This window comes from Theobroma cacao, chromosome 2 (genome assembly GCF_053813885.1).
Source record: "Theobroma cacao isolate CCN51 chromosome 2, ASM5381388v1, whole genome shotgun sequence".
NCBI lineage: Eukaryota > Viridiplantae > Streptophyta > Magnoliopsida > Malvales > Malvaceae > Theobroma > Theobroma cacao.
In genome coordinates this window covers 3016392-3041939 of record NC_142640.1, presented here as the reverse complement: position 1 = coordinate 3041939, position 25548 = coordinate 3016392, and the positions used below count along the sequence as shown (strand labels likewise).

General features: G+C 34.4%; 1 protein-coding gene across 1 annotated transcript; it reads left to right on the top strand.

Annotated features, from left to right (window-relative positions):
- The first annotated feature begins 937 nt into the window (after positions 1-937).
- On the top strand, positions 938-3785 carry LOC18607535 (high-affinity nickel-transport family protein). The gene is made up of 2 exons (XM_018116568.2): positions 938-1425; positions 2802-3785. The coding sequence occupies exons 1-2, from the start codon at positions 1111-1113 to the stop codon at positions 3639-3641; spliced, it is 1155 nt and encodes a 384-aa protein (XP_017972057.2). The 5' UTR covers positions 938-1110; the 3' UTR covers positions 3642-3785.
- Positions 3786-25548: the final 21763 nt, after the last annotated feature.

Below are 25548 nucleotides of genomic sequence, written 5' to 3'. Positions count from 1 at the left end.
CCCATATGCTGCCAACTTCACCAACTTTGTTCCCTCAGCCGGCTTAATCCCTCAACCACCGCACATGATTACTCTCTTTTCAACATTTCCTCCCCTTGTAGGAGATTTCAGATTTGCTCTCTTTTATGGTTCATACCTTAATCCCTTCAATTTCCTTGGAAATAGTTGCTTCCTAGAACTCAAAAGGAAAGGCCTAGGAAAAGTTGAGTGGACGGAAGACTTGAAGACCACTCACTCGTTAGCTTAAGCAGCTGTTCTGGAGATAATGAGGATATATGTTGATGGGGAGCAGTCAAACCATGGACAACGCCACAAACTGCACAATGCTGAGTGGGCACTAAAACTAGGGATAAGTAGTCAGGCATAGCAACAGTATTATATTTTAAAATGGTTACGGATAAGTAAGCAGTAATATTCACTAAATTAAATTTATATTTAATATTATTAATATATATTATTAAATCAAATATGATCATTTTATTAAAATATTTTTAGAAATAATATTCGTGATTTTAAATTTTACATATTTATGAAATTTTTTATTTGATTAAGTTCGAACACTGCAATAAGATTTTATTTATTTACGTGTTGGAACACTATAACAACCATGTAGGGAAATAATTTGACAAATTTTAACACCTTTAAATTATTTTAGATGTTTGATTTAATATTTGATACATTATTTTTAATAAAAATTGAAATCAAAATTTTCTTTTTCTAATTAAAAAATCCTTCCGTATGATTAAAGATTTTACCATAGGCATATAAAATAATAATAATCCTTAACTTATTACTTTCAACTATAAGCAAACACCATTTTCTTTCTTACCAAAACCATTTCCAATTTCACCAATATTGACTCTTACAGAGTTACAGCAACGGACCAAAGGATTTACTCTTGAGTGCATAAAGCAAGGGTTTAGTCAAAAATTAGTTCGAGAATCCCGAAAAAAATTTTAAGCAAATAATATAATCCCCATTTTCAATTTTCTGTTAACCCATTTTGTTCCTCTCTGCCAAAACTTTATCTTCAACAAAACTCACCTCTCTCTCTCTGCTACTGTCTCAACCTTTTGAAACTATTTCTTTCGGAGAGAGATAAAGGAAGCCATGGAAAGGCTTCTATATTCGTCTTCTCCAACCGCTTTGAAAATCTCTCCAAGGCCCTCTCCTTTTCTCTCTCGACTTGGCCGATTCGACTCTCCTAAAGTCAACTTCCTTCCTTCGCTCACTCAACCGCAGCTCAGGCGAGTCATCTCAATTTCATGCAAGACCGATAACCCATCTCAGTTTTCTTCTCCTCAATCGAATCCAAGCAATGAATTGCCTTCACTCCTTTCTCCCCGACTCGACTCTGCAAATGGGTCAACACCCAGTTTCAATTTTCTCAAGCTTATTGCAATTGGAGCTTCTGCACAAAGAAAGGTATGATGTTTATACAATTTTTTACTACTTTTTTTTTTTAAATTTCATTGTAATTGATTTCTTTCCTTAGCAGTATTGATGTGGGAAAAAAAAGGAGGGAAAGAAAAGAAACATTTGAGGCTTTTCAGAGTTTTTTTTTTTCCGTTTAAAGTTTACTATAATTGTCTCCTAATTTGTTTCTAAGAAAAGATTGATTTGATAATTTGAGCTTAATTGTGGTAAATTGGAATTTCCTTGGTGTTTAATTTTAATTTATAAAGCTTTATACTTAAACGTTAAAGGGTTGACTTGGTCAGTATTTAATTAAGGATTTCTGGTTAGAGGGTGAAGAAATATTGTATCCAATAAATTAAACTATGGGTAAATGGAATTTTGTCTCCAATACTTGTAGGACTTCGTTGTTTCCCATTCTTTTGTAGCTCTCTTTTGAAGAATGGTTGAGAGGGATACCTAGCAGCAAGGGGTAAAAGGCAATTTAGCAGAGTTACTTATCAATCGTCATTCCATCTGAATTTTAATGTGTTATTGCACTTTTTGGTGTATCATTTCATTTGCATGCTTAACTAAGCAATGTACAATGTGAAGAATCTAAAATTATCAGGGGGAACTGGATATGGAGATTCTATTAGTTCATTTTTGGTTTTTGTTGGTGCAGACATGAATTCCAAATTTGACATGACTATTTATGTACACATTTGCAATTTAGGTCCAATCAGTTAAATAGAATAGGAAATTGGAGTGAAACTAGCTTTAATGAAGAGTCTACTCTTTTCACACTTTTCTGCTATACAAATGATGTCTCGCCAAACTTTGTATGAGTGAAAGTATAATTCATGCTTTGCATGCATATACTTGCATATGGGAGATAAAAAAAGAGTACATCTATGTTATTTGTCTCAAGGCTTATCATACTATGACCTAATTATATTTGTCATGGAAACACTTCCACCATCTTCTTCCACACTAAAGACTCTTGGGTGACTCTCTGATTAACATTTTATTGTTGTTAGTGTTGCAATTACTGATATTGTTAGAGGTTGAAAGCAAAACCTTTTAACATAAGTAGAACCGAAAGAACTCATGCATTTGGAATTTTTTAATTCTCCATTATTGCTGATTAGTGGTGATTCTGAGATCTCGATAGATAAAGGAAGTCTGGGATAAATTCTGAATAGATGTCATTTGCTGTGCACATCCCTGTAATCTCAGGCATCCCATGGCAGTGCTGTAGTGATATGCTTTGTTATGCATTGTATTGCAGTCAACATAGTGTTTACAGTTTATTAGGAATAAAATTCTCTTTGGAGATTGAAGGTAGTGTAGTCCTCTTTATTGACAAAGCCTAAAAATATTTTTGTATTTGACACACGTTTCAGGCAATTACAGCTGGGACATTTATAGCTCTCTCTGCCATTGTCATGTTCTTAATCCAACCAATTTTTGCACCAGCAGCTTTTGCAACCTTACAAACTGCTGCTAAAACCAGTGGAACTGCAGCTGCTGCAGTTGGTGGCAGAGTAATCCGTGGGGAATTACTAAGTAGTGCATGGACTGGTTTCTTTGCTGGTTGCTTACACACCTTGTCAGGGCCTGACCACCTTGCTGCTTTGGCTCCACTATCAATTGGTCGTACTCGAATGGAAAGTGCTGTTGTTGGAGCTCTTTGGGGCTGTGGCCATGATGCTGGTCAGGTTATCTTTGGCTTACTATTCCTGCTACTAAAGGACCGCCTCCACGTTGAAGTTATCCGAACTTGGGGTACAAGAGTGGTGGGCTTAACATTGCTTGCTATTGGGGCTATGGGTATAAGGGAAGCTTCAGAAGTTCCTGCCCCTTGTGTTGCCTTGGAAAATGTTGAGTGTGATGTTAGCGTGTATGAGACACTTGAAAACCCAGCGGTCGGGAAAAAGAAGCTTGGCTTTGCTACTTTTGCCACAGGGATCATTCATGGGTTGCAGCCAGATGCACTAATGATGGTTTTGCCAGCACTTGCTTTGCCATCTCGCTTGGCTGGTGCTGCATTCCTTATTATGTTCTTGCTTGGAACTGTAGTTGCAATGGGATGCTATACAGTATTTATAGGCTCATGCAGTCAAGCATTAAAGGATAGGGTGCCCAGAATTACTGAAAAACTTACTTGGGCTTCTTCCCTTGTAGCAATTGCTCTTGGAATTGCCATTCTCGTAAGCCAATTTTTTGGATATAGTCTCTATTGATCCATCTGACCCAGCATCAAGATATGCACTCGAGCTTCCTTTATCATTAGTGATGATGTTAGAAAGGATATTCAGATTTGTTTACAGCAAAATTTCATCTGCGCAGTATCTTTGTCTCAATGAGAATTCATTATCTTTACGTTATTTTGTTCATTTTACTAGTAAAACCTTAAAAGAATTTCATGTTTGTTAAGCAATAAGCTGGCTATTTTTGCTTGAATTGCTTGACGCAAGTTTACATCAAACTAATTTTGCAGCACAGCATTAAGGGCACATACTAAGCATGCTGGAGAAATTGAGTTTAAAGCCAGCATTAAATACTTGCTTCCCATCAATTATGATGCATTTCTTATGGTCATGTATCAGCTGTGGCTGCGCAAACTGGCTCAGCTTAAGTACACTCTAGTGCCATTATTTTTAGAAAATAAAAATAAAAGTGTACAGACTCCTGTACTCGGGCTGTGCATATATACTCTGGACGATTGTACAATCCAAATTTTACGTTTCTACTCTTATAAGGAGTAAGGAGTAATCCTCTTAAGCTGAAAATCATGACAAATGATTCTAATGCACCTCCACCAGCCTGGTTAGCTGGATGTCTGTGTCAAGTTCACGTTCTCTTACACTAACAAGAGATATCAAGTAATTTGATCAAGCAATTGAGCCCATGGACCCGATTCTACAAGTTTGTCTCCCATTTTTCCCTTGATTGGGGGCGAATTCTTTATCTTAGTTTTCACTGCAATTTGATCAACCAAACCCTGCCCCCATATGCAACGAGCCATCTCAGCCGCAGTAGCTAACTATTATAGGTTCCCTGTTGTCACTATATACTTAACCATGAACTTCCGATGACATTGCACTTGTACTTCCGATGCCTGTTGGATTTACAATATACAATTACATTGGCTTAATGGAAGAGGCGGAAATGAAGGGGAAATGAGCTAGGCACAAAATATTATTCCCATTATATAAAATAACAAAAAGCCTGCGTTAAGTCCAGCAACTCGCTGTGTCTATAAACAAAAAGATCTCCGGAAATCTATGGTTAGTCGATGCCAGTTCTGCTCCTTCAAACATGTGAAGGATTGAACTTCACATACATATCGCAAGATCTTAAGTCCCACGCCACTCGGTCTCAATGTTGGTATCATCATTGTCGACCTGTAAGTTTTGTGCTCATGAACTCGCAGAAGTAATAACACTAAATTTTGGCTACTAAGCCCATCTGGCACCAAATCAGCTTCTCCAACGAAGTGAAAATTCACTGTTGGAAATCCCTTGAGGTCTAGATTTATTGCTCTCTTTAGCACACAATACCTTCTTTCTTAACACTTTGTGTCATCGTATTTAGTAGACTTTGGACTTTGTTGAGAAGTGCATTATACCCTTGCTTTACTAGCCAAGTAGAAACCGAACAAGAATCAGTGATCTGTTCTCCCCTTTCCTTCTAAATATATTAGGATCTATTGGAAGCTTTTTCTCTCCAACACTAATGCCTTCAAGAAGAACATGATAGTTGCCATCGATCACTTCCAAAGGTGTTACTCTCCATCACCCCTAACCATTTTGTTATGATTATAGTTAGGATCTAAAACATCCCATAACCAATTTGTTAGGATTATAGTTAGGATCCAAAACATTGCCAATACAATATGAGAACTTACCCAGTCGAGTTGCCAATGATGTGCGTCCGCAGCCAAGTCCAAATCCTCCGCTGATGAGCTTATCTGGCTGGAGGTCTCCATTCAAGAAACTGCACCAAATATCACATCAGCCACGACAGTGAAGCCATCATTTGATATTCTAACTAAGTTTCTCTGTGACCAGGTTTCCTATTGAATCAACACCGTAAACATATGCCTGGTGGTATAAACATGGATCGGACGAGATGCACAAGGACTTAACACGTTGGGGAAAGATACAACACTAAGAATTGCGTGGCAATCTAGTATATGTTGAGGAGTTTGTAGAATTATATATGGCACCATACCGCTTGGAGCATTGGGGAGGCAAAGGAGACATTGAACCCATAGAAGGCTGCTTCCGGTATCCATTACTGCTAATTGAGGAATAGGTGGTTGGCCTATAAAAAAATTTACTAGAAAAAGGTTATGGTTAGGATCAAGGTAAGCATGAATATCGGTTGTGAAATCTTCACTCCTGTTATAAGGGGAATGAATGGAATCTCAGTGCAGAAGATATGGAGGACTTTGCAAGCTCTGGATGACAACTGTGATGGCCATGCTTTTTTTTTTTTAAAGGCATTGAATTTATTGATAAGTCTCGCATAGAGACTACAAAAAGCAGAGCCTTTAAGGCTTGCATACAAAAGGGTCCTCAGATGAGGACTGGCAGATCGTCAGAGGTGTCTGATGAGCCATGCTTATGCCATTTTTCAATGCCATTGTTCAGGTTAATCATGTGAAAGTTGCTTAATGGCACAGTTACTGTGATGCAGAAGATATGGAGGACTTCGCAAGCTTTGGGAACTACCAGAATTGCGAACAAAGTACATGAATAGCACTTTGTTGTCACCATGCATTTAGCATTTAGCATTTATTTATATGAACAGAAACGCGTCCGTCATTTGTCACCTGTCCTGTCTTTTCTCCATACCTACAGCAACAAAACCACGATCATCATGGCTTGTTTCTCAAAGTTAAGTGGGATATATAGTTGAATTATACACTACATATTAACCAATCTAGGTCCATATTAATCCCTTTTGTCTTGCACTCAAATTTGGATGAATAACCTTAGAAGTGGCATAAACATGATGATGAACATCTTGTGGTGACAATTGTCAAAAGCATGATGATCATAATGATGACAAGTGGAATTCAAATCATCAACTCGTAGTTTTAGGAACTTATCTTTGTTGATATTGATCTTGTATTGGTTCATGAGCCGTATGCCAATATTTTTTATACATGTTTATCTTCATTATCTTACTAAGCCTGATTAACAATTCAATTGAAGAATTGCAGTCTTTGCCACCCTTGCTGTTTGTTTTTGTCAACTTGCCTGAGCTTATTTCAGTTATGCCAGAGTCAATCTTTCGGTATACGGATCTTTAATTAAGCCTGCCATTGTTTAATTAACATTCAAATTAATTTAAAATTAAAAGGTCAAATTTATCTTAAATTATGTATGGATATAATTTTCATGATATAATATGTTTATATAGATATAAACATTATATTAATATGACATTTACAAGTTCTTAGACCATTATGATTTGCTGAATTGACTTTGGTAAATTTACTTTGATTCTTTAATGCAGCATTTAAGGTACAGAACAAAGAGGTGGATTTTAATTAATTTTTGCATCCTATCTATTCATCAAAACTAGAATTTAGAGATCCAGCTTGGGTGGAAGATGGGGTTTTAGTGGTTAGCTCTCAAATTCCAGAGGTTTTAGCGGTTGGCTCTCAAATTCCAGAGTAAATGTTGGAAAAGCAAAGGCTCTCAATGCTGGATGGATGGATCTAATGTTTATCCCTCTTCATGTACATTGTTTCCCATAAAAATTGACATTTGATTGCATATGTTGTAAATATCTGTAATGTGAATTATTTTGAAATTTATCAAGTAATTTTCAGGCTGAGATTGACAGTCCAATTATTTCTGCTGCCCCTGCTTGTAATTTCTTCAACATGTAAATTAACCATAGCAATCATGGCAGCAAGATAATAATTTTCTAAACCCACCATAGTACCAAATGGAAAAAAATAATCTAATGCTGTTAAAGTAACAGTCTTAAAAAAATGAAGGGATATAAAGTCTAATACTATTAAAGAGAAATAGTCCTAAAAAAAAAACCAAGAAATATAGAAAGATAAGCCAAGCCTAAGAAACTAAGTCATGCAAGCAAGCCTAAGAAACTAGGTCATGCAAGCAAGTTCGATAAAGCTCAGATGCTGCCTTTGCCACAGAGAGTTTGCCAGTAAGATCAGATTTCTCTTCCTCCAACCTGTGGCATTTTTCTTCAAGCTCGTAAACAAGCCTAATGTAACGTTCCGTAAATGAAGATTCGGTGGAAAGCTTTGTAGAGAGATCAAGATTCTCCTGCATTAACTTGCGACATTTTTCTTCATATTCTTCAAAACAGGCTTTGTAAAACTGATCAGATCGACTGCACCAGGCTTTGTAAGATTCAATAGATGGGATTGCAGCATTCAGCTTAGAATGTATATCATTTGTGTCTGCTATCCACTTGTCGATGAAGCTCTGACACTGGGAATGGTACTCAATTACCTGCAACTCCAGCAGACGGTAACGCTCAGCATAAGTATTTACGAGAGTCTGGCAATACTGAACATTTTCATCAGCATGAATAATGATTGCATTCAGAGCATTTTTTTCCTCATCCCATTTCTGACGCTCTTCAGCAAAACCTTTTTCAATGGCTTTGTAGTATTGAAGAGACTGCGTAGCAACATCAAGCTTTTCACAAAGTTCACCTTTCTCATCTTCCCACTTGACACGCTCTTCTTCCAAAGACTCAACTGCAGCATCCAACCTTGTACGGCGATATTCCTTTTCCTCATTCCAGTTGAGGCGTTCTTCTTCAATGACTTGGTAATGCTCCAAGTTCTTAGAAACGACATCAAGTTTTGCATCCCACTCCCTTTCAAGTTCATTCTCTGATAAGAGCTTACAAAGTTTAGTTGCAACCTCAAGTTTTTTGGTCAAGTCTTTTTTCTCTCGCTCGTAGTTAGCCACTAACTCTGGCATTGAATCGGACGATGCAATTGACTTTTTTTCATAATCAGACACTAACGCTGGCGTTAAATCCGACGATTTTTCCTCTCGCTCGTAGTCAGGCACTAACTCTGGCATTGAATCGGACGATGAAATTGACTTTCCTTCATAGTCAGACATTAACTCTGACATTGAATCGGAAGCACAAGACTGGTTGCTTTGTTCTTCTTCCCAACTTCTTGTATCACTGTCATAGTTACTTGTAGCGTCTTGATCTTCTGCTCCTTCTAGAGATGCAATTTCAGCACAAAACTTTCCATCAAGAATGCTGTGCACCTCTTCCCAACTGCTCTCACCATCACTTTTATAGTTGCCTATAACTTCATCTGTTATCTTTTGATTGAAATAAGGTTCAGTTTCATCAAAAAACGTTTCTCTGAATACGTTTTCCCAACTGTGGTTAACACCATTACAGTCGTTTGCAATTCCAGCTTTATCGTTTACTTCATTTTGATCATCATCGTCTATCTTCCTAATTTCTTTCAGTCCTTCATTGCATGCAACTTTCTCTTCCTTCAGATGATCATCCTCAATCTTCTCGAAGTCTTGAACATCCTCCGCTGCCTCTGAATCCTCACTACTATTGTTTTTGTTATTTCTATCTTCTGTTATCTTAAGCTTCTGTCCATGGCCTGCATCTTCCTTTTTGAAGTCTATATGTGAACTTAACATAGTGTCCCATTCTGATAAGCCATCAATGAACCACTTATGTAACCCTGTAGGACGTTGCTTAAAGTTTCTGGTTATAGCAGATATCTCTTTCAGGCTCTCATATTCGACCATAGCTTCCTTTTTCTTCAGTATTTTCCCATTCTTACTAGCTTCCTACACAACATTACCTTTGGCATTAGAAATTGACAGGGGATAGCAATTTCGCTACTTTCCAAAAGAAGAAATTAGACCATGATTTAAGTTTATGTAAAGCCTAAAATTTTCAAAATTCATGAACAATAATCTTTGAATGAAGCCAACATAATATAGGAAACTAAATTGAAGCTTCTTTTGAGTAGGATGTCATTCTATTAACCACACATTATGCATGGAAAACAAGAAGCAAATAAAGGAAACTCAAACATGAAAACAAAAAAAAAAAAAGAATATTTAAGCACTCACCACACTGGGGCTGTTGGTTCGGAAAATAGGACTGCTATTCATCCGTAAAGCTTTCTCATCTCCATTTTCAGTTGCCAATCTCGGTAAGCATTCAAAGTCACTGTCACTGGTAATAGAATCCCGTGCAAAGCTAGCCTCCACTTCCTGATCAATATTCTGGCTAGTTTCCTAGAAAACATTAATTTTCTTTACATTATAAGTACTTTTAAGAATGTTTCGATTTTGCTAGTTTGCTAGAAAACAGTAGTCAAATTTAAGAATCTTTCCTTTGAATATGTATCCTCCAATCAAAGACACAATATATGTTTCAAGTACTTACTTTTGCATTAGGGGTGTTGGTTTTAGACGAAAGGCTGCTATTCATGCTCGATTGCTGTTCTTCTTCTGTCCTTTCGAGGTAAGAATGAATCATCGCATGGTTTGTCAGTATCAAGACACACAAACCTATGAGTGCCGGAATGAGTGCAAGCATGATAGGTCCATCAGGAAGAACATAAGGCAGAATGATTGCAAAAATCGCCGGTCGCTCGATATAAAACATAATATCAGGTTCCTGCAACAAATTCAAACACACCCGAAACAATATATTAAAAAGAGATATAAAAATAAATATATGAAGTTATTCAATTCTGTTTAATCGATACTTTTACATTGCTTGCACGTAAATCTAATTAATTTTCATTCCTAGAATCTTTATAATAAAAAAATAAAGAAAATTTTACAATATTAATTCTTACGAAAAAGAAACGACGGATGAATTGTCGTTCGATGGAGAGCGTTAAGTAAACCACATTGGTGATGAGAAGCAGCACGGCAGCACAAAACAATGGAAGTTTGAGCACCGTGGCAGACCATGGAAGATTGGAATAGGGAAATATAAGAACTAGTTTGGAATAGGGAAATATAAGAACCAGTGGTATAATGGCTAGCCGCTCGAACCAGAACATGTACCTCTCAATCCCATGAATTTCTTCGATTTGCATTACGCTGCTCTCCTGATTCGCCATTGTTTCACACCCTCCAACAAGAAACTGGGAGAATAGCTTAGGGTTGTTTCCTCTTTCTCAGTGTTTATTAGAGGGTTTAGGGTATTAGAGTAAAAGTATAACACTGAAATCAAAAGTTGTTATCCAATAGGAAAGGAAAGATCCACGCAAATCATAATCCAATCACTTTAACAGCCCTTGGCTTGCTGAAAAAGCACTGACCCCAAAATCAAGAGAAGATCAATTCTACTATACCTCAAATCCTGAAAAGATAAAATGCCAATGTGTTGGTGAGCCATACTTATAATAAAGATAAAACAAGAACAATGTTTTTCCAACAATTTGTTTGCATTTTATATTTGTTTGTGTTATTATTATTTATATAATAATTCTATTGTCACGTAGATTCTGTAGGTTTCATTATTTTTATCATAATTAATTATTTATATTTTAACATTTGTTTAGAGACCTACTTCTCCCCTTATAAAATTGAATTGGATGAGGGGTCTTTAATTTTTTGACTTATTGATAATTAAGATATGACAATTATATGATCTACCTTAATACTTCATAAATATGAAATTCAATGCAATTGATACTGGTATGCATGGAGATTTCAAATTTGTTATACTTCATAATTATTTTTACCTAATTTGTAAAACCATGCAGTAATTAATGTCATCAATCCATAAAAAAATGAACAATATTACTGTTTTCGCTAATGTTTAATTCAAACTACCAATCTCTTTATTCTCAAGATATTTGCTAGCTTCACGAATTTCACTAGAAACATAAAATTGTGGTTTATGTTAATTCTTCGATAAATTTAAATAATAGTTTTTCAATTTTTTAAATAGTAAACAAGGGAATGAAACAAACAAATTAACAAACCCTACATCCAAAGGAAAAACTATCTCAAATTAATGTTGCTAAGCATTCAAGTATTTGGCTTATTGATTGGTGCATGATTTCTTATTTAAAGAGTAAAATTCAAATCTCCCTTCCCCAATTATAAAAGAAAAAAATTAATTTTGCTAAATATTTTATATATGTCAAATTAAAATTAGTTTTGCTAAATAATTTAAATAATAATTTTTCAATTTTTTAAATAGTAAACAAGGGAATGAAACAAACAAATTAACAGACCCTAAACCTAAAGGAAAAACTATCTCATGTTAATGTTTTTAATTCAAGTCCCCCTTCCCCCAATTATATGTATAAAAAAAAGTTAGTTTTGCTAAATAATTTAAATAATAGTTTTTCAATTTTTTAAATAGTAAACAAGGGACTGAAACAAACAAATTAAGAAACCCAAACCCCAAAGGAAAAATATCTCAGGTTAATTTTGCTAAATATTTTATATATGTCAAATTAAAATTAGTTTTGCGAAATATTTATTTTGAGCTCTTAAACATCGTTTAATTGGAGAGGACAAAAAATTAGGTCAAAAAATTTATATCCTCTTAGAGTTTAATTAATATCCTGTATTCTGAAAGAGCTAAGGTCAAAAAATTTAATTTTCATTCTTCAGATCTTTATAATAAAAATTAAAAAAATTGAAAAATTACTATATCAGTACAGGACTGGACTCTAAGGAGAAATCCTAAAATTGAACGTCGTTATTTATTAAATATTTTGTTTTCAATTGGGAACAAAATTTATAAAATAGGGAAGGCCCGAATAATTATACATTTGGTTCCTGCAAATATTTATGGAGGGCCTTATGCATGAGCTCTATACATGTATTTCAGCTTTGCAAATATATAGATTGTTCAGAGGTTGACATTTTGGGAGAGGGAATGGTAGAGCCCTGCGGAAAACCAGTGAAGCTCGAGAGAAATTCTTGTGGGAAGGAAAATGTTTTCATGTTTCATATTTTACCCACCCATATTTGTTGACATCAGACAGGCATTTAAGAAAATGTTATCAAAGAATAATAGTTTATTTGCCCTACTGTTTGGGTGATAATGTGTTTTAATCAAGAACATGTTAGCCATGGATGTCTGTCAAGTTCACGTTCTCTTAGACTAACAAGAGACATATGAGCCCGATTCAACAAGTTTGTCTTCAATGAGAGCGAAGTCTATCTTAGTTTTCACTGAAATTTGATCAAACCAAACCCCCCTCTCCCCGACGTTGCACTTGTACATCTCCCACTGTGTAATCTATGCCTCATACTACCTTTTGTCTCATTTAACATGGCTGAATTTACTAATCACTGCCCCATTAGAAAAGCCCCATACTTAGTGCACATGAAATGCAATTACATTGGCCTAGTGGAAGATTGAACTTCACATACATATCGCAAGACCTTTGGTTAGTCTCCTAAGTGGTTGCTGCCAGATTGCTTCAAAGCCACTACCCGCTTATGACAAGCTCTCCAAAGAGCTTCCTGCTGTGTCCTGATTCATGTAGAAATATATAACAAATGATATTTAAATCATGAAAGAAATTGAATATTTAAGGGGTACGATGGTCGATTCAGGCTGAGGTGGTATTAACATGCTGATGTATCAGTGCCACGTGACAGATAAAAAAATATTCAAAAAAAATTTATGTCACGTCATAAGAATTAAAATGAACAAAAATATATAGTATAGGGATTAAATTGAATAAAATTGAGATGTTAAGAGATTAAATTAAAAAAATATTTAAACATACAAATATTTAAGCAGATGATAGATATACTTATTAATAAATCAAATATTTAAATGTAAAAGATTTATGGTGTTAAAAATATATATAAATATTTTTTTACTTGATTATTTGATTATAGAATATGTATATTAATTTATTTTCTTTCCAAAAATTAAGTTTGAATTTTTCTTCTATAAATAAAATTTCAAAAAAAAATCATGCTAAAGTTAAATGTAGATAAATAACTTGCATTATGTTAAAATAAAATAATATAAAAAGCCAAAATAAATTTTTTTCTTCTATTTATAATAGTAAAAAAATTTAAAATTTATTTAACTTAGTTTTTTCATTTATTTATAATAGTATAAAAATAATTTTTTTTTTTGATAGAAAATCACTTGTCCACATCATCATCGCCTACGATGGTGAGTGGAGGTTAGAGAGAGAAAGAGAAGCAAAAATGTGAGAAGAGAAAGAAATTATTTATATGTTTTAGGATTGTAATTTTTTATATTTAAAAGGGATATTTTAATCTTATTAAATTTGAAAACTATTTCCCCAATCAAGGTATAGCAAATACTATAGGGAGACTTGGGTTTAGTTAAGTTTGAATTTTAACTATTTTGGAGGAATAGCTGTAGATGTCCAATTTTGGTTAACTATTATTTTTAAAGTACTGTTTACAGGAAAATTACATCAGGATGTTCCAAGCGTGAAAGCGCCAAGGGCTTTCCAAGCATAAAAGCACCTAGGGGCTTTCCAAGCACAAAAGTGCCCAGGGGCGTTCTAAGCTTAGAAGCATCGAATGAGCGTTACAAGCACAAAAACACCCAAAAACAAGAATGGAACGGCTATTTGTACAGGGAAGTGAAAGTAACTCAGAACAAATGGGAGGGTTCATGAGTTACCTTCACAATTGAGATGTTTTAGAGAGCTTGGCTTGGTGGCTTAGATATGGATATAGTTAAGAGGACTTCCGCTTAACCTTTCCTTGAAGTATATGTGCTTTACCCATTTTTCTTTCTTTTTTAAGAGTACACGTGATGCATTATCAAATGTCACTATTTCATTACCCAAAACTTATGCCCACTACTCAACTACATTGCCATTTTCTTAATATCTCATAAATTGTTCTTTAACTGCTTTTCCATGACAAGCATGTTCTCCCATGATTGAACGTGTTCTATCAACTTCTCCTAAGAAGGTGCTCCTTATTAATATAAATATGAGAGCCTTGGAGATTCGAAAAGAAAGGGAAAAAACCATTAGAAGGCCAGTAGAGATTATACTAAAAAACTCTTTCAAGACTCTTCCAAGCATTCTTTCCATTCTGCCTTTCTCATTCGTTGTTATCCGCCGCCTCTTCCACTTTTTCTCATTCCTCACCACCTACCACCCAAAGCACTTACGCTTCAAGGACTACTCCAGTCTTCCTCTTTGTCGCCTCTAATGCATTCCAATTCACTCATTGCAACACGTCCTCTCTCTCTAACCAAAAGAACCCTCTACATTTTGGCGACTCTATTGGAGAAGAGTGATTTGTCAATTAAAATCCCACTACACAAGTATACATATCGAATAGATAGTATATAAACAAGCAGAGTATCGATCCCACAAAGAATTGATCTAGAATTTTACTAAGTACTAAAATTAGAATAAATTAATCTTATCCAAACACTCAAAATTAATTGATTAACTAAAACTAATTAACTAAAATTTAAACCAATAAGAAAAATCAAAATGATAATAACTTGAGAAAATATCCAATCAAATAAGCCTAGGAATGCAATATCTTACCTCTCTTCCTTCACTTATTTTAATGGGTTGAATTGCTAACCTAGAGTCCTAAATTATTTATAAGTGTCTCCCGACTCATCTTATAAAAATATCTATTTTAACCACAATACTATATCCCTTTGTGAATTGAAATTAAAACAGACTCATTAAGTTCATTTTCTAATCTGGCTATATATGGCCTATAGGTATATCTCTATCCTATACATAAATCAATTAATATGATCATATGTTATCCTAATTTTAATCTACTCTAAACTCCATTTTCCAAATTTGTTTAGGTTTCTAAATCAATTTAATTAGTGATCAGACAATTAAAAGCATTAAGAATAATTTGGAATAAACAATTCAAATCCCATTAAAGATAAACAAGAAAGAGATTAAAATTTTAGATTACATGTGAGTTCAATTACAATCCTAGAAAAAGAAAATTAGCTACTCATGATTGCAAAAATAAATAACATTGTATATAATTCAACCATTAAGAGTAACAAGAACAATAAAAGCCAAGGAAGAAAACAAAACAATATTTGCCGCCTTGATCTCCAAGTTCAGCCTCAACTTCTAGCTTCTTGAATCTCCCAAAAGTTGTCTCCCCTAATGTTCTTCAAACTATCCTATTTATAATAATAACTTAACCTATACTTCCTTAAGTTGACCTAGGGTTTAATTGGGCTTAAAAGTGTAATGAGAGGTCTAAAAATTAATTGTGAATTTTTACAAATTTTCATTCTCGGCACAGTACATCCAGTCATTTTTCAATGTGATTTTCTTTATCTTCAATGTAGAACTAGGCAAAGTGATCAATGAAATTTGTAGCTCTATCTCTTAGCTTTACAATAGTCTAAGAATCGTGTCATTTGGAGTTCTGTAGCACGAGTTATGGCCAAAATACTGAAGCATATGCAAGTAGACTTTTGGATCTTTCAACATCTCACTTTCCAAAATTAAACCTAATTTCTTTTAGTTTCTACAAAAAATATAAAAACTAATAAATAATAACCAAATTAAAAAGAATAACATAAAATTAAAATAACTCACTTAAAAATAAACTAATTATAAAAACAACTAAAAATAAATAAATTATAATTGAAAATTGTGGACTTGGCTAATATTTAATAACAAAATTGAAATAAAATAATTCTATAAAATAGAATTATCATGATTGCAGTAAGTGAATATTAGCTAAAGCTTTCTATCTGAAGATATGGAGAGTTCTCCCAACAATCAAGAAATTACAATTCCCACCTATGTCCAAGAGGTCATGAAAATGCTCCAATTGCCTAGTATTTCTTTTACTTTTAATGCATTATCAACCGTAGCTTTATCGCTTTCATTTTGGCTGTCTTATGATATGTTAAAGTAAATTCATTTTCAGTCGCAAGCTTTATCACTCTTATTTTGGTTGTAATGTTCTTATTTCACTTGGTCGAGAATGTTATGCTCAAATCTTTCACCATATAATTCATATTTTAGCCGCAAGCTTTAACGCTCATAATCTGACTGTAATAATATTACGTTATTGGTTGCAAGCTTTACCGCTCACTTCTTGGCCATAGTTTGCTATTTACACATTGGCTGCAAGCTTTATCGCTCACTTCTTGACCATAGTTTGCTGTTCACATATTAGACGCAAGCTTTATCACTCACTTCTTGCCCATAGTTTGTTATTCACAAATTGACCTCAAGTTTTAACTCTCACTTCTTGGTCATGGTTTGCTATTCATAAAAAACGCCGCAGCATTAAACGCTCATGTAATATGTCATTCTCTTTCTTTTTAGGTTGAGGATTACTCTCCCTAATATGAAGTTGAGAATCCCTTTTGGCTGCACATAACAATACTTGTGAAACACTCATATGATCGCAAAGAATGAAATATGGAACGAAACAGCTCAATAAAACCATGAAGAAAGTAAAGTAAATGTTCACTTTAGAGATCAAGTTTACAATATTAGAAAAAGAAGAACAAGTAAAAGCTAGTTAAGTATGAAATTCAAAAGGCAAAAGGATTTATCATTCTCAAAACTGGAAATGCTATCTAATCTTCCTTGCGTCAAGCTCTTTTATCTCAGCCTCTATGTTAAGTTTGTCAACCTTTGTCATAATGTATCCTTTGGCGTTAGCCATGTAAGAGTCAAGGCATTTAATGTGACAACCAGATAGAAGAACATCCTCCATAAGACCCACAATCTTTTGTAATTCTTCGAGAGAAATATTTGCCTATGGGGAAGAAGCAATTTCTAAAGCAGTACCCCAGCTATCCATGATGCCTTTATTCAAGAATTCGTGTTTAAAATGCCAAAATTCACCTTCTACTTTATAGACATGCTCGAATAGCTGCAAGTGTTGTGGCATGACTATAATGACATGAAAGTCTTCTAAATGAGTGTCAAAAGCATCATTTCTACATTCTACCATTGAAAAAAAAGAATGGCATATAGTAAGCAGTAAGAAAAAGGCATAACAATATTCAAACAAATGATATTTGAGTTATTCTAAATACCTCTAAGAGAAGAGGAAGAATTATGAGTAGAATCTGAAACACCCTCAAAAGAAGAACCATTGCAAATAGTATTTAGAACACCCTCAGGAGAAGAAGCATCGCGACTAACATTCGGAACACCCTCGAAAGAAAAAATGTTGTGATTAGCACTAAGAGTAGCATAGATTCCAAAGTTGTTCTGAATATTGCGAGTAACTCCAAAGGTTCCCCTGGCAATGATATTTGCATTGTTATGTTGAAATGTTCAAAGCCAAACCCAAGAACACTCTGATCATTTTGGTTAATGGCATTCACATCATCATCACCAAATCCAGCAGTAGCACCCACATCGTCATCACCAACTCCAGTAGCAACATTCACATCATCACCACCAACTCTAGTAGCAGGATCCACATCACCATCACTGACTCCCGTAATGTCATTCACCTTATCTCCACCAACACTTTGTATAGTGGAAGGTAGGAAATCGATCATATCTATCAGACCTCCTTGTATAACATTACCATCTACTTCTCTTCCCAAACTCTAATGTTCATGTCAATGACTCCGGCATTGTTAAGAACAGTCACATAAGTGGAATTCTTCTAGACCTTCTCTACCCATTCGTCCCAACCATGGACCCATAATGAATTAGGGGGCAAACAAGGAAACAAAAAAACTAGGAATGGATAGGGAGTACCTAATGACTAATAAGTAGTTATTACATCCATATTTATAATCAATCTAATGACCAATAAGAAAACAGCTCTAACAAGTAGCAACTAACTTTTAACTATCCTTAGTAAATGAAAGTAACTAAGGTAACTAGTCAACAAAAAACGTAAAAAAATACTACATTCAATATAAATATTAGTTGTGGCAATGGACTTTCTCCTATAGACACTTTGCTAAATAAATATAATTTTCCAGCTTCTTCCATAAAGCTTTCATACGTCACAAACCTTTTCCCTCTCAAAACTCTCTTCCCTTTTCTGTCCACATTCCGTCAAAACTCCTATACCCATAGAAAATGAGGCAGAAGATATCTACGCTCCAATTCAGAAGTTGTTGTTGTGATCGTTGGCTTTCTCGACTTCATATATTCATATTACTACTGTGTATCTCACCCAGCAGCTATATCGCATTGCTATTGATTTGTGTAATTGTGTTCGTCGTATGCTTTTCTTTCCAATTCTTGGTAAGTTTTTTAAATATTTACATTCCATTTCAAGAATTTAGGGCTTTCTTTTAGCCTTTTACAGTTCTTGATCAAATATTGGTTAGTTTTTAATACATCAAAAGTCTTTTTCCTCTACATTCCTTACTTCTTTTTCTTACTTTAGAAATAGACTACTTCAAAGGAATCACCATTGGAAGCCGAACCAAGATACAGTTTGGGTTCGAATGACTCCTATGATCTGTGAACCGTCTGAACGTGCAATTGTGCATGTCGGTCCAAGTTTATATCAATGGGCATTTTTAAAAATAACCTTTATAGATAAAATATTTTAAAAAAATAACTCTCTTTATAATTTTAATTGTTTTTAGTCAAGTTGGACAAAATTAGCCTTAATAAAATTACAAGCTATGATATTACACACTAAGTACAAAAATATGTTACACATCATGATTAGGTTGTTACACGCTTTATACAAAAAACATATTCCCACTTCTCTCGATCTTCACTATATTTATCTTTCAATGAGCTCTATCTTTCTAGAATTTCTCCTCTTTTTTCTGCAACTTTCTCTAATACTTCTCATTGTTTTTTTTCCTTTGCTTTCATGGCTTCTTGCTCCAATACCATCTTGCATTTGTCACATGAAACTTGATACATTTTTTCCTCTTCACCATCTTCATCATTTATGTGTTCATCTTTTTCCATTAAATTGATATCCTGCACGAATCATGAAAATAAAAATTCTCAATCCATCAAAACATAAAATAAAAATTATTATTTTAACAAAAAATTATTCAAATTTAATAAAAATAATGACAATATAATTATGCAAAGTCATGGGCAGACCGACATTGAAGGGAGTGGTGTCACATGACACCACCCACTTCTTAAAATGTTTTAGTTTTTATGTTATTTTTCTAGAGTTTAAGGTACGTAGTTAATGTACTAATCAACCTATTATTTTTTTTACAATTTTATAAGAAATACAAAGACTCCAAGTAAAAGTTTTTTTATCAAAAAGTAATTTATGTATTAATATTTAAATACGAAAAAATTTTATTTCAATTATTTAACATTTTATTAAAAAAGTCAAAATCTAAACTACTCTCCATGTCTAAAATTCAAGTTCTTCCCCTATTCGATCCTTAACTGTGTTTTTCACTTTCTCAAAACAACTCATCTTCAACTGTAAGTAATTTTCAATCCAAATTAAGTTTTTAAATACTTCATGTCTAAATATTTTTATTAATTATTTTTATTAATTTGATAATTTGGGTTCATAATTATAATCTAGTTAATAGAAAATATAGTATTACATGTCAATTAATATCTTGAAATTATGAATCTTTCCTTTTTTGATTTATTTTGTAGATATATTATTTTATTATTTGATTTTTGTGTTTAACTTTATATGGTTTGTGAATGCTTATATTTAGTTTTGATCAATGAATAGAAAATTGTTTATTTACTGAACCTAATAATTTGTTATGTAAGATCATATTTTATTCAATTTTAATATTTTAATTTATGCTAATGAGTAGTAATTTTTAATAAGTTTTATAATTTTACGTAAATAATATTTTAAAAGAAAAAAAATTATCTCACAAGATTAAGATTTCAGACAACAACAACGAAATTCTACTAGTAATGGTACTCAACAATATTTTTCTAAGTAAAATTATGTTAAATTTGATCTAAATACTCCCACAACAAATCCTAGATCAAGAAAAAAAATTTTAAATATCATCTTAATGACACAACTTAGAAAAATTTCTAAGTCTACCCCTGAACACAACAAACGAAAATTATTAAAACAATTACTTGGATATGCATTTATATTTAGAAAGACAAGAAAATAAACCCTAAACACGAACAATAACTCATAAATATATGAAAAATACTTACGCTTGGATGAAAAGATCTTATCAATTACTCCGACTTGTCGAATACCAACGCAGCTTTGAATGACGAATAAACATCTTTGGTCACAAAGACTACTATGAAATCATGCAGTAGGAAGCCAAGAAGCATGGGAATGAAGTAATTTTCTTATATACTACAGCATGATGCCTTGATGAAGGATGATATGAAACAAAAAGATAATCGTAAAATTTTTTTCATATACATAAGCAATGCAACAAATTTATTCAAAATTAAAATCCCTTTTCGTTTTTTGTTTTTAAGGGAGAAGCAATCCTCATTCCTTTTCCCGATGACGATGTCTACATCAAACTATAAGCCTATAGTTTGGTACACCATTTTCATCATTTATATATGTTCGTCTTTTTCTTCTAAATTATTAATTAAATTGATATCATGCACAAATCATGAAAATAAAAATTATTATTTTGACAAAAATTTATTCAAAATTAATAAATATAACGACAAATAATTACACATCGCAAACAAAAATTACTAAAACAATTAATTGAGCATGCATTTATATTTAGAAGTGAACTCTAAACACGAAGAATAATTAATAAGTAAATAAATAATTCTAACGCTAAGATGAAAATATCTGGTATAATTACTTGAATGAAATATAAACATCCTTGGCATGAAGATTATGAAATCCTACAGTAGGAAGCCAATAAGAATGGGGATGACGTGCTTTTTGTCATCCTCGACGACAAGTTAAAACAAACCAATTAACAAGGTTCGTTGTCGAAAAGAAGCTTTCATGATCACAATGCTGATGGCCTGTGCCCATTGTGTAATGAGACAATGGAAACGGTGGATCACTTATTTGTTGGGTGTATAAAAGTGACAAGTCTATGGTATGATTGGTGTAATGAATGGGGAGTTGCTTGGGTCCTGCCGGCAAAGAGCTGATGGTCATATGGAACAACATCAAGCCGACGCCTAACTGTGACAAAATCTGGAATACTGCAATCTTTGCCATCACTTGGACTGTATGGATCTGCAGAAACAATGTGATTTTTCACAATAAAGCATGGGATAAAGAACTCATATGGGAGCTCATAAAATTAAGAGTGGCAATGTGGGTCAAAGCCAAATGGAACAACAGTGCTTATTCAATTACTGACATGTTCAGGTGCCCTGCAGTGGGCTTTAATCAACAAAGGGAAGAGAATACAAGACCCCTTACAACATGGGAGAGGCTGGGAGTAGGTACGGTAAAGTTCAATGTCGATGGTGCTGCCAATGGATGCCCGGGTGAAGTGGGAATTGGTGGCCTTCTTAGGAATGAAAATGGATAGGTCCTTATCAAGTTTTCCAAAGCTGTTGGTTGGGGTGACTCAAACATGACAGAATATTTGGGCATTAGGGAAGCCTTCATCTTGTACTTAAATTCTGTATGGGCTAACAATTACTCACTGCTGATTGAGAGTGATTCCCAAAATGCTATTCGGAGGATCAATGAACCCTTCAAAACTCCCTGAAAACTGAGAAAATAGATGCTGCACATTGAAATTCTAAAAAAAAGAGTGAATGATTGGAGGATAAGACATACGCTGAGGGAAGGAAATAAGGAAGCTGATCTCCTTGCTAAGGACGGAGTGGGCAGAGAAATTGACCTTGTCGAAATATACCAACTCCGGTAAGTTTTGGTTCTCCTTTCGAGTAGGGGTCTCCCTGTGCTTCTCACCGGTGAAGAATTAGTGGACGTTTATGGGGGTGAGATGTGCTACTGACCGTGAGGTGGAGCCTGGATGAGGCTGACTTTCCTTTCCACTGCAATGAGGATTTGTGGCCTCAGAAGAAGAAGCTTTATGATGGTTGGTCTAATGGCTTAAAGTATCAAATTTGTTCTAGTTCCTGAATCATATTTCTAGCCTCCCTGGTACTGGTTTGAGTAGGAATATCTTGTGTATTTTGTGTGAATTCTGATAGGTTCTGGTTTTTAGTTTTTTGATCCATGACTGTGAATGGATGTATTGAGAAAGTATACCCTGCTTGGCATGGGCATACTAACCAATATTCTTGTTGTTCTTTGTTTTTGGAAGCCCGTCATGGATTCTGTAAAGGGAAAGCTCTCTTCCCATTCTTATCAATGAAATCTCCATTTGCTTTTCAAAAAAAAAAAAAAAACTCTAGAAGCAAGCTGGGCAGCCCTGGGTTAGATTTACAAAACAAGCAGACCATAGAGCATGCGATTGTTTATATATAATAGTATATAGGCATAGTCCATAGGCATGGGAAGGAAAAAGAAGAAGCCAAACCTGGGATTGATCTTAAGTATTCAAGACTTGGGCCGTATTAACTTATTCATTTTGCTGATGAGGTGCAGAGGACCAGACCTGCAACTAGTGTTAGTTGACTGACAAATAATCTGGGTCTGACAGGGAAAAGGACCTTCTTTAATTGGATGGGCTTGTCCTCTGGCCCAAAGAAAATGGTCATACTTCATATCTCAAGTCCACTAGCTTTACCATTTGCTGTGATCAGTTTGTTCCTTTCTGACCCGAAATATTAGTACTAATAAGAAAAACAAAGTGAACATCTTACTTTCATTTCATTGAATCTGCCAAAATTGGAAGCTTATATAGGTCTATAACTCATAATTTATTGTTTGGAGAAGGAGAAAAGAAAAAGGCAAGTGGAATTCTCTGTGGGACTCCTACATGGTACCATGGAAACCAAGGCATTCCACTGGCTTTGATTAAGTGAAGAAGACAAAACATGAAAACTGAGAGCTAGGGCAATTCGGCTAACGTGTTTCTTCTGCGTTATCGACGAAACAAAATGGCAGTTCCATCAGAAAATTTATAACTATATAAAAAACAAATTATCAGTCTCAATTCTGACCATTAAGGAACTTGCCAAAGCCGACCATTTGGGTCAGACTTCACAGACCTTTATATATATATATATATATATATTCTATAAGTGAAAATGATCTCATTCCAAATTTTTGCTGTTTAATATATATATTTGATTTTAGAGTTTTAGGCGTTTGCCATGGTAACTGTTGCCATCATTCTTATTCCTTTCACTACCTCTTTAGTCTTAATCAATAATTAAGGGACCACTCCCCGGTTGAATTTTTCCAACACCCTTTCCTTTCAACAACATATAATTAATTCATCTTTCTATGCATTGGGTCAGGAACATTCCAGATCGATTTCATTTATTTCTAAACTGTTACATAAGTAGAAAAATGACTATGACATGTATACAACCAGATTTTGCTGGTTATTATGCAGAACTTCTATTCTTTTTTCTTTATTATTATTTTTTTTTTATCTGCAAGACTGCAACTTTGAGTCTTTGCCATTGTTTTGAGGAGGAAAGGCAGGGATGGTAGCTAGAATAGAATCACAGTGGAGAGAGGAGACAGTGACAAAAGACATGAATTCCCTAGTAACCTACACGTTCCTAGATAAAGACAAGCCAAGGGTTATAAGCAAGACCAAAAATTCAAAAGGAATCTTGTCCAGAGTCTTAGAGGTAATTGAGTTTGAAAAAAAAAAGCTTATTGAAATATAAAAACAGCTTTTACACAACTTTAACAGCAAATATTTGTTTTATAGTTCCCCACTTGCATTGAGAAAAAATTGCCCGAGGCCCCCTCCCCCCAACCCACTCTTGATTATGGTCCCCCTGATCCTTCTCTATAACAATGCTTCCAGTTAGATAAGACCATGCAACGTGGGACCATCAAATGCCCCCTACTGCCCAATTTTGGGTTGTCCCTACCATTATATTCCTGTGTTTGATTGAATGCTACACTAGCATGGTATATTTTGTAATTTACCTATAGGAATTGCAGTGAATTTTTTGAGATACAGTGGTTGTACCGATAGGAAGTTTTGCATCTCTCATCACGAGAGTCCCGAAACTAAAACTAATTAACCTTTTGAGATATAATTGCTACTGCCTGCCATGCTTTGTACTTTGCTTTGAATTTTGGCAAACGCCTGGACTGGAGGAGCAAATCATCCTCTTCTTTAATAATGCTTAATCTTTCTTTATTTCTTTCTTTATCTGCTAAAGTACAGTCCACTTTGACATTTTAAATAGACCAACTCTACCCAGCTGTTGTCTTTTTGAGCGGCTTTTGACATGTATTTTCTAGTTGGCAACGTATAGTTTTCCTCTAAAAGAAAGGCTAATTCTAGCTAATTCTACCTCCCAACCATATCAGTGTAAAACCCCATGGTATATATCTAAGTATGGTACAAATAATTGTGCATCTATTCTCTGTCAATTCTCGGACATCTAGTTTGTTTTTTCTTTCCTAAGACTTTTGGCAGGCGAATCTGAAATTATGAATCAACGCTGGAAAAGATCCTCTGCTGTGATTCGAAGTAGGACTCGAGAGATTCCCACTCTCAAAAGGAATGGATTTTTTTTTTTTTTTATCATTGTAGCATATCTTGGAACCCCCCCAGCTGTGATAATTAAAAGAAAACAAATCCAAGTTAAACCCATTCTTAACCTTTGGGGGTTGGTTTACAAAAAAGTTGGCCAATGGCGGCTGTGACGAGAGTGACAAGAACCAGGAAGTGTGTCGTCAAACCCAATTCGCAAGAGGAAATGGATGAAGCTTGGCATTATCTAGTAGTAGTAATGGTATTCCTTTTCATATTTCCCAAGAACCAACCAGGGAAATGAAAACAACCTTCCAGCTAGCGGAATTGCGTCAAATGGGATTGATATGAGGTCATTGTCTGGGCATGAAAAGAAAAGTTTTGAAAGTAATAAAAAAATCGTCACATCCCCATGAAAGCAACCAACAGAATCCTTTGCAAGAAAGAATTGATCAGGATTGTTGCAAAAAAATGTAGTTGGAATTCGAATCGCTTTGGAAAATAGCAGGTTGAGGGTTGCTTTCAGAAAGGTTAACCCCCAACAATAATTTGGACCCCACGCTTTAACGTGCTTTAGGAGACTTCAGGCTTCTAAGCTGTAATTATGGCCACAAAAAATTTCGAAAAATTGAATACGGAGATTACCTCAAAAAAGAAAATGATCACTTCAAG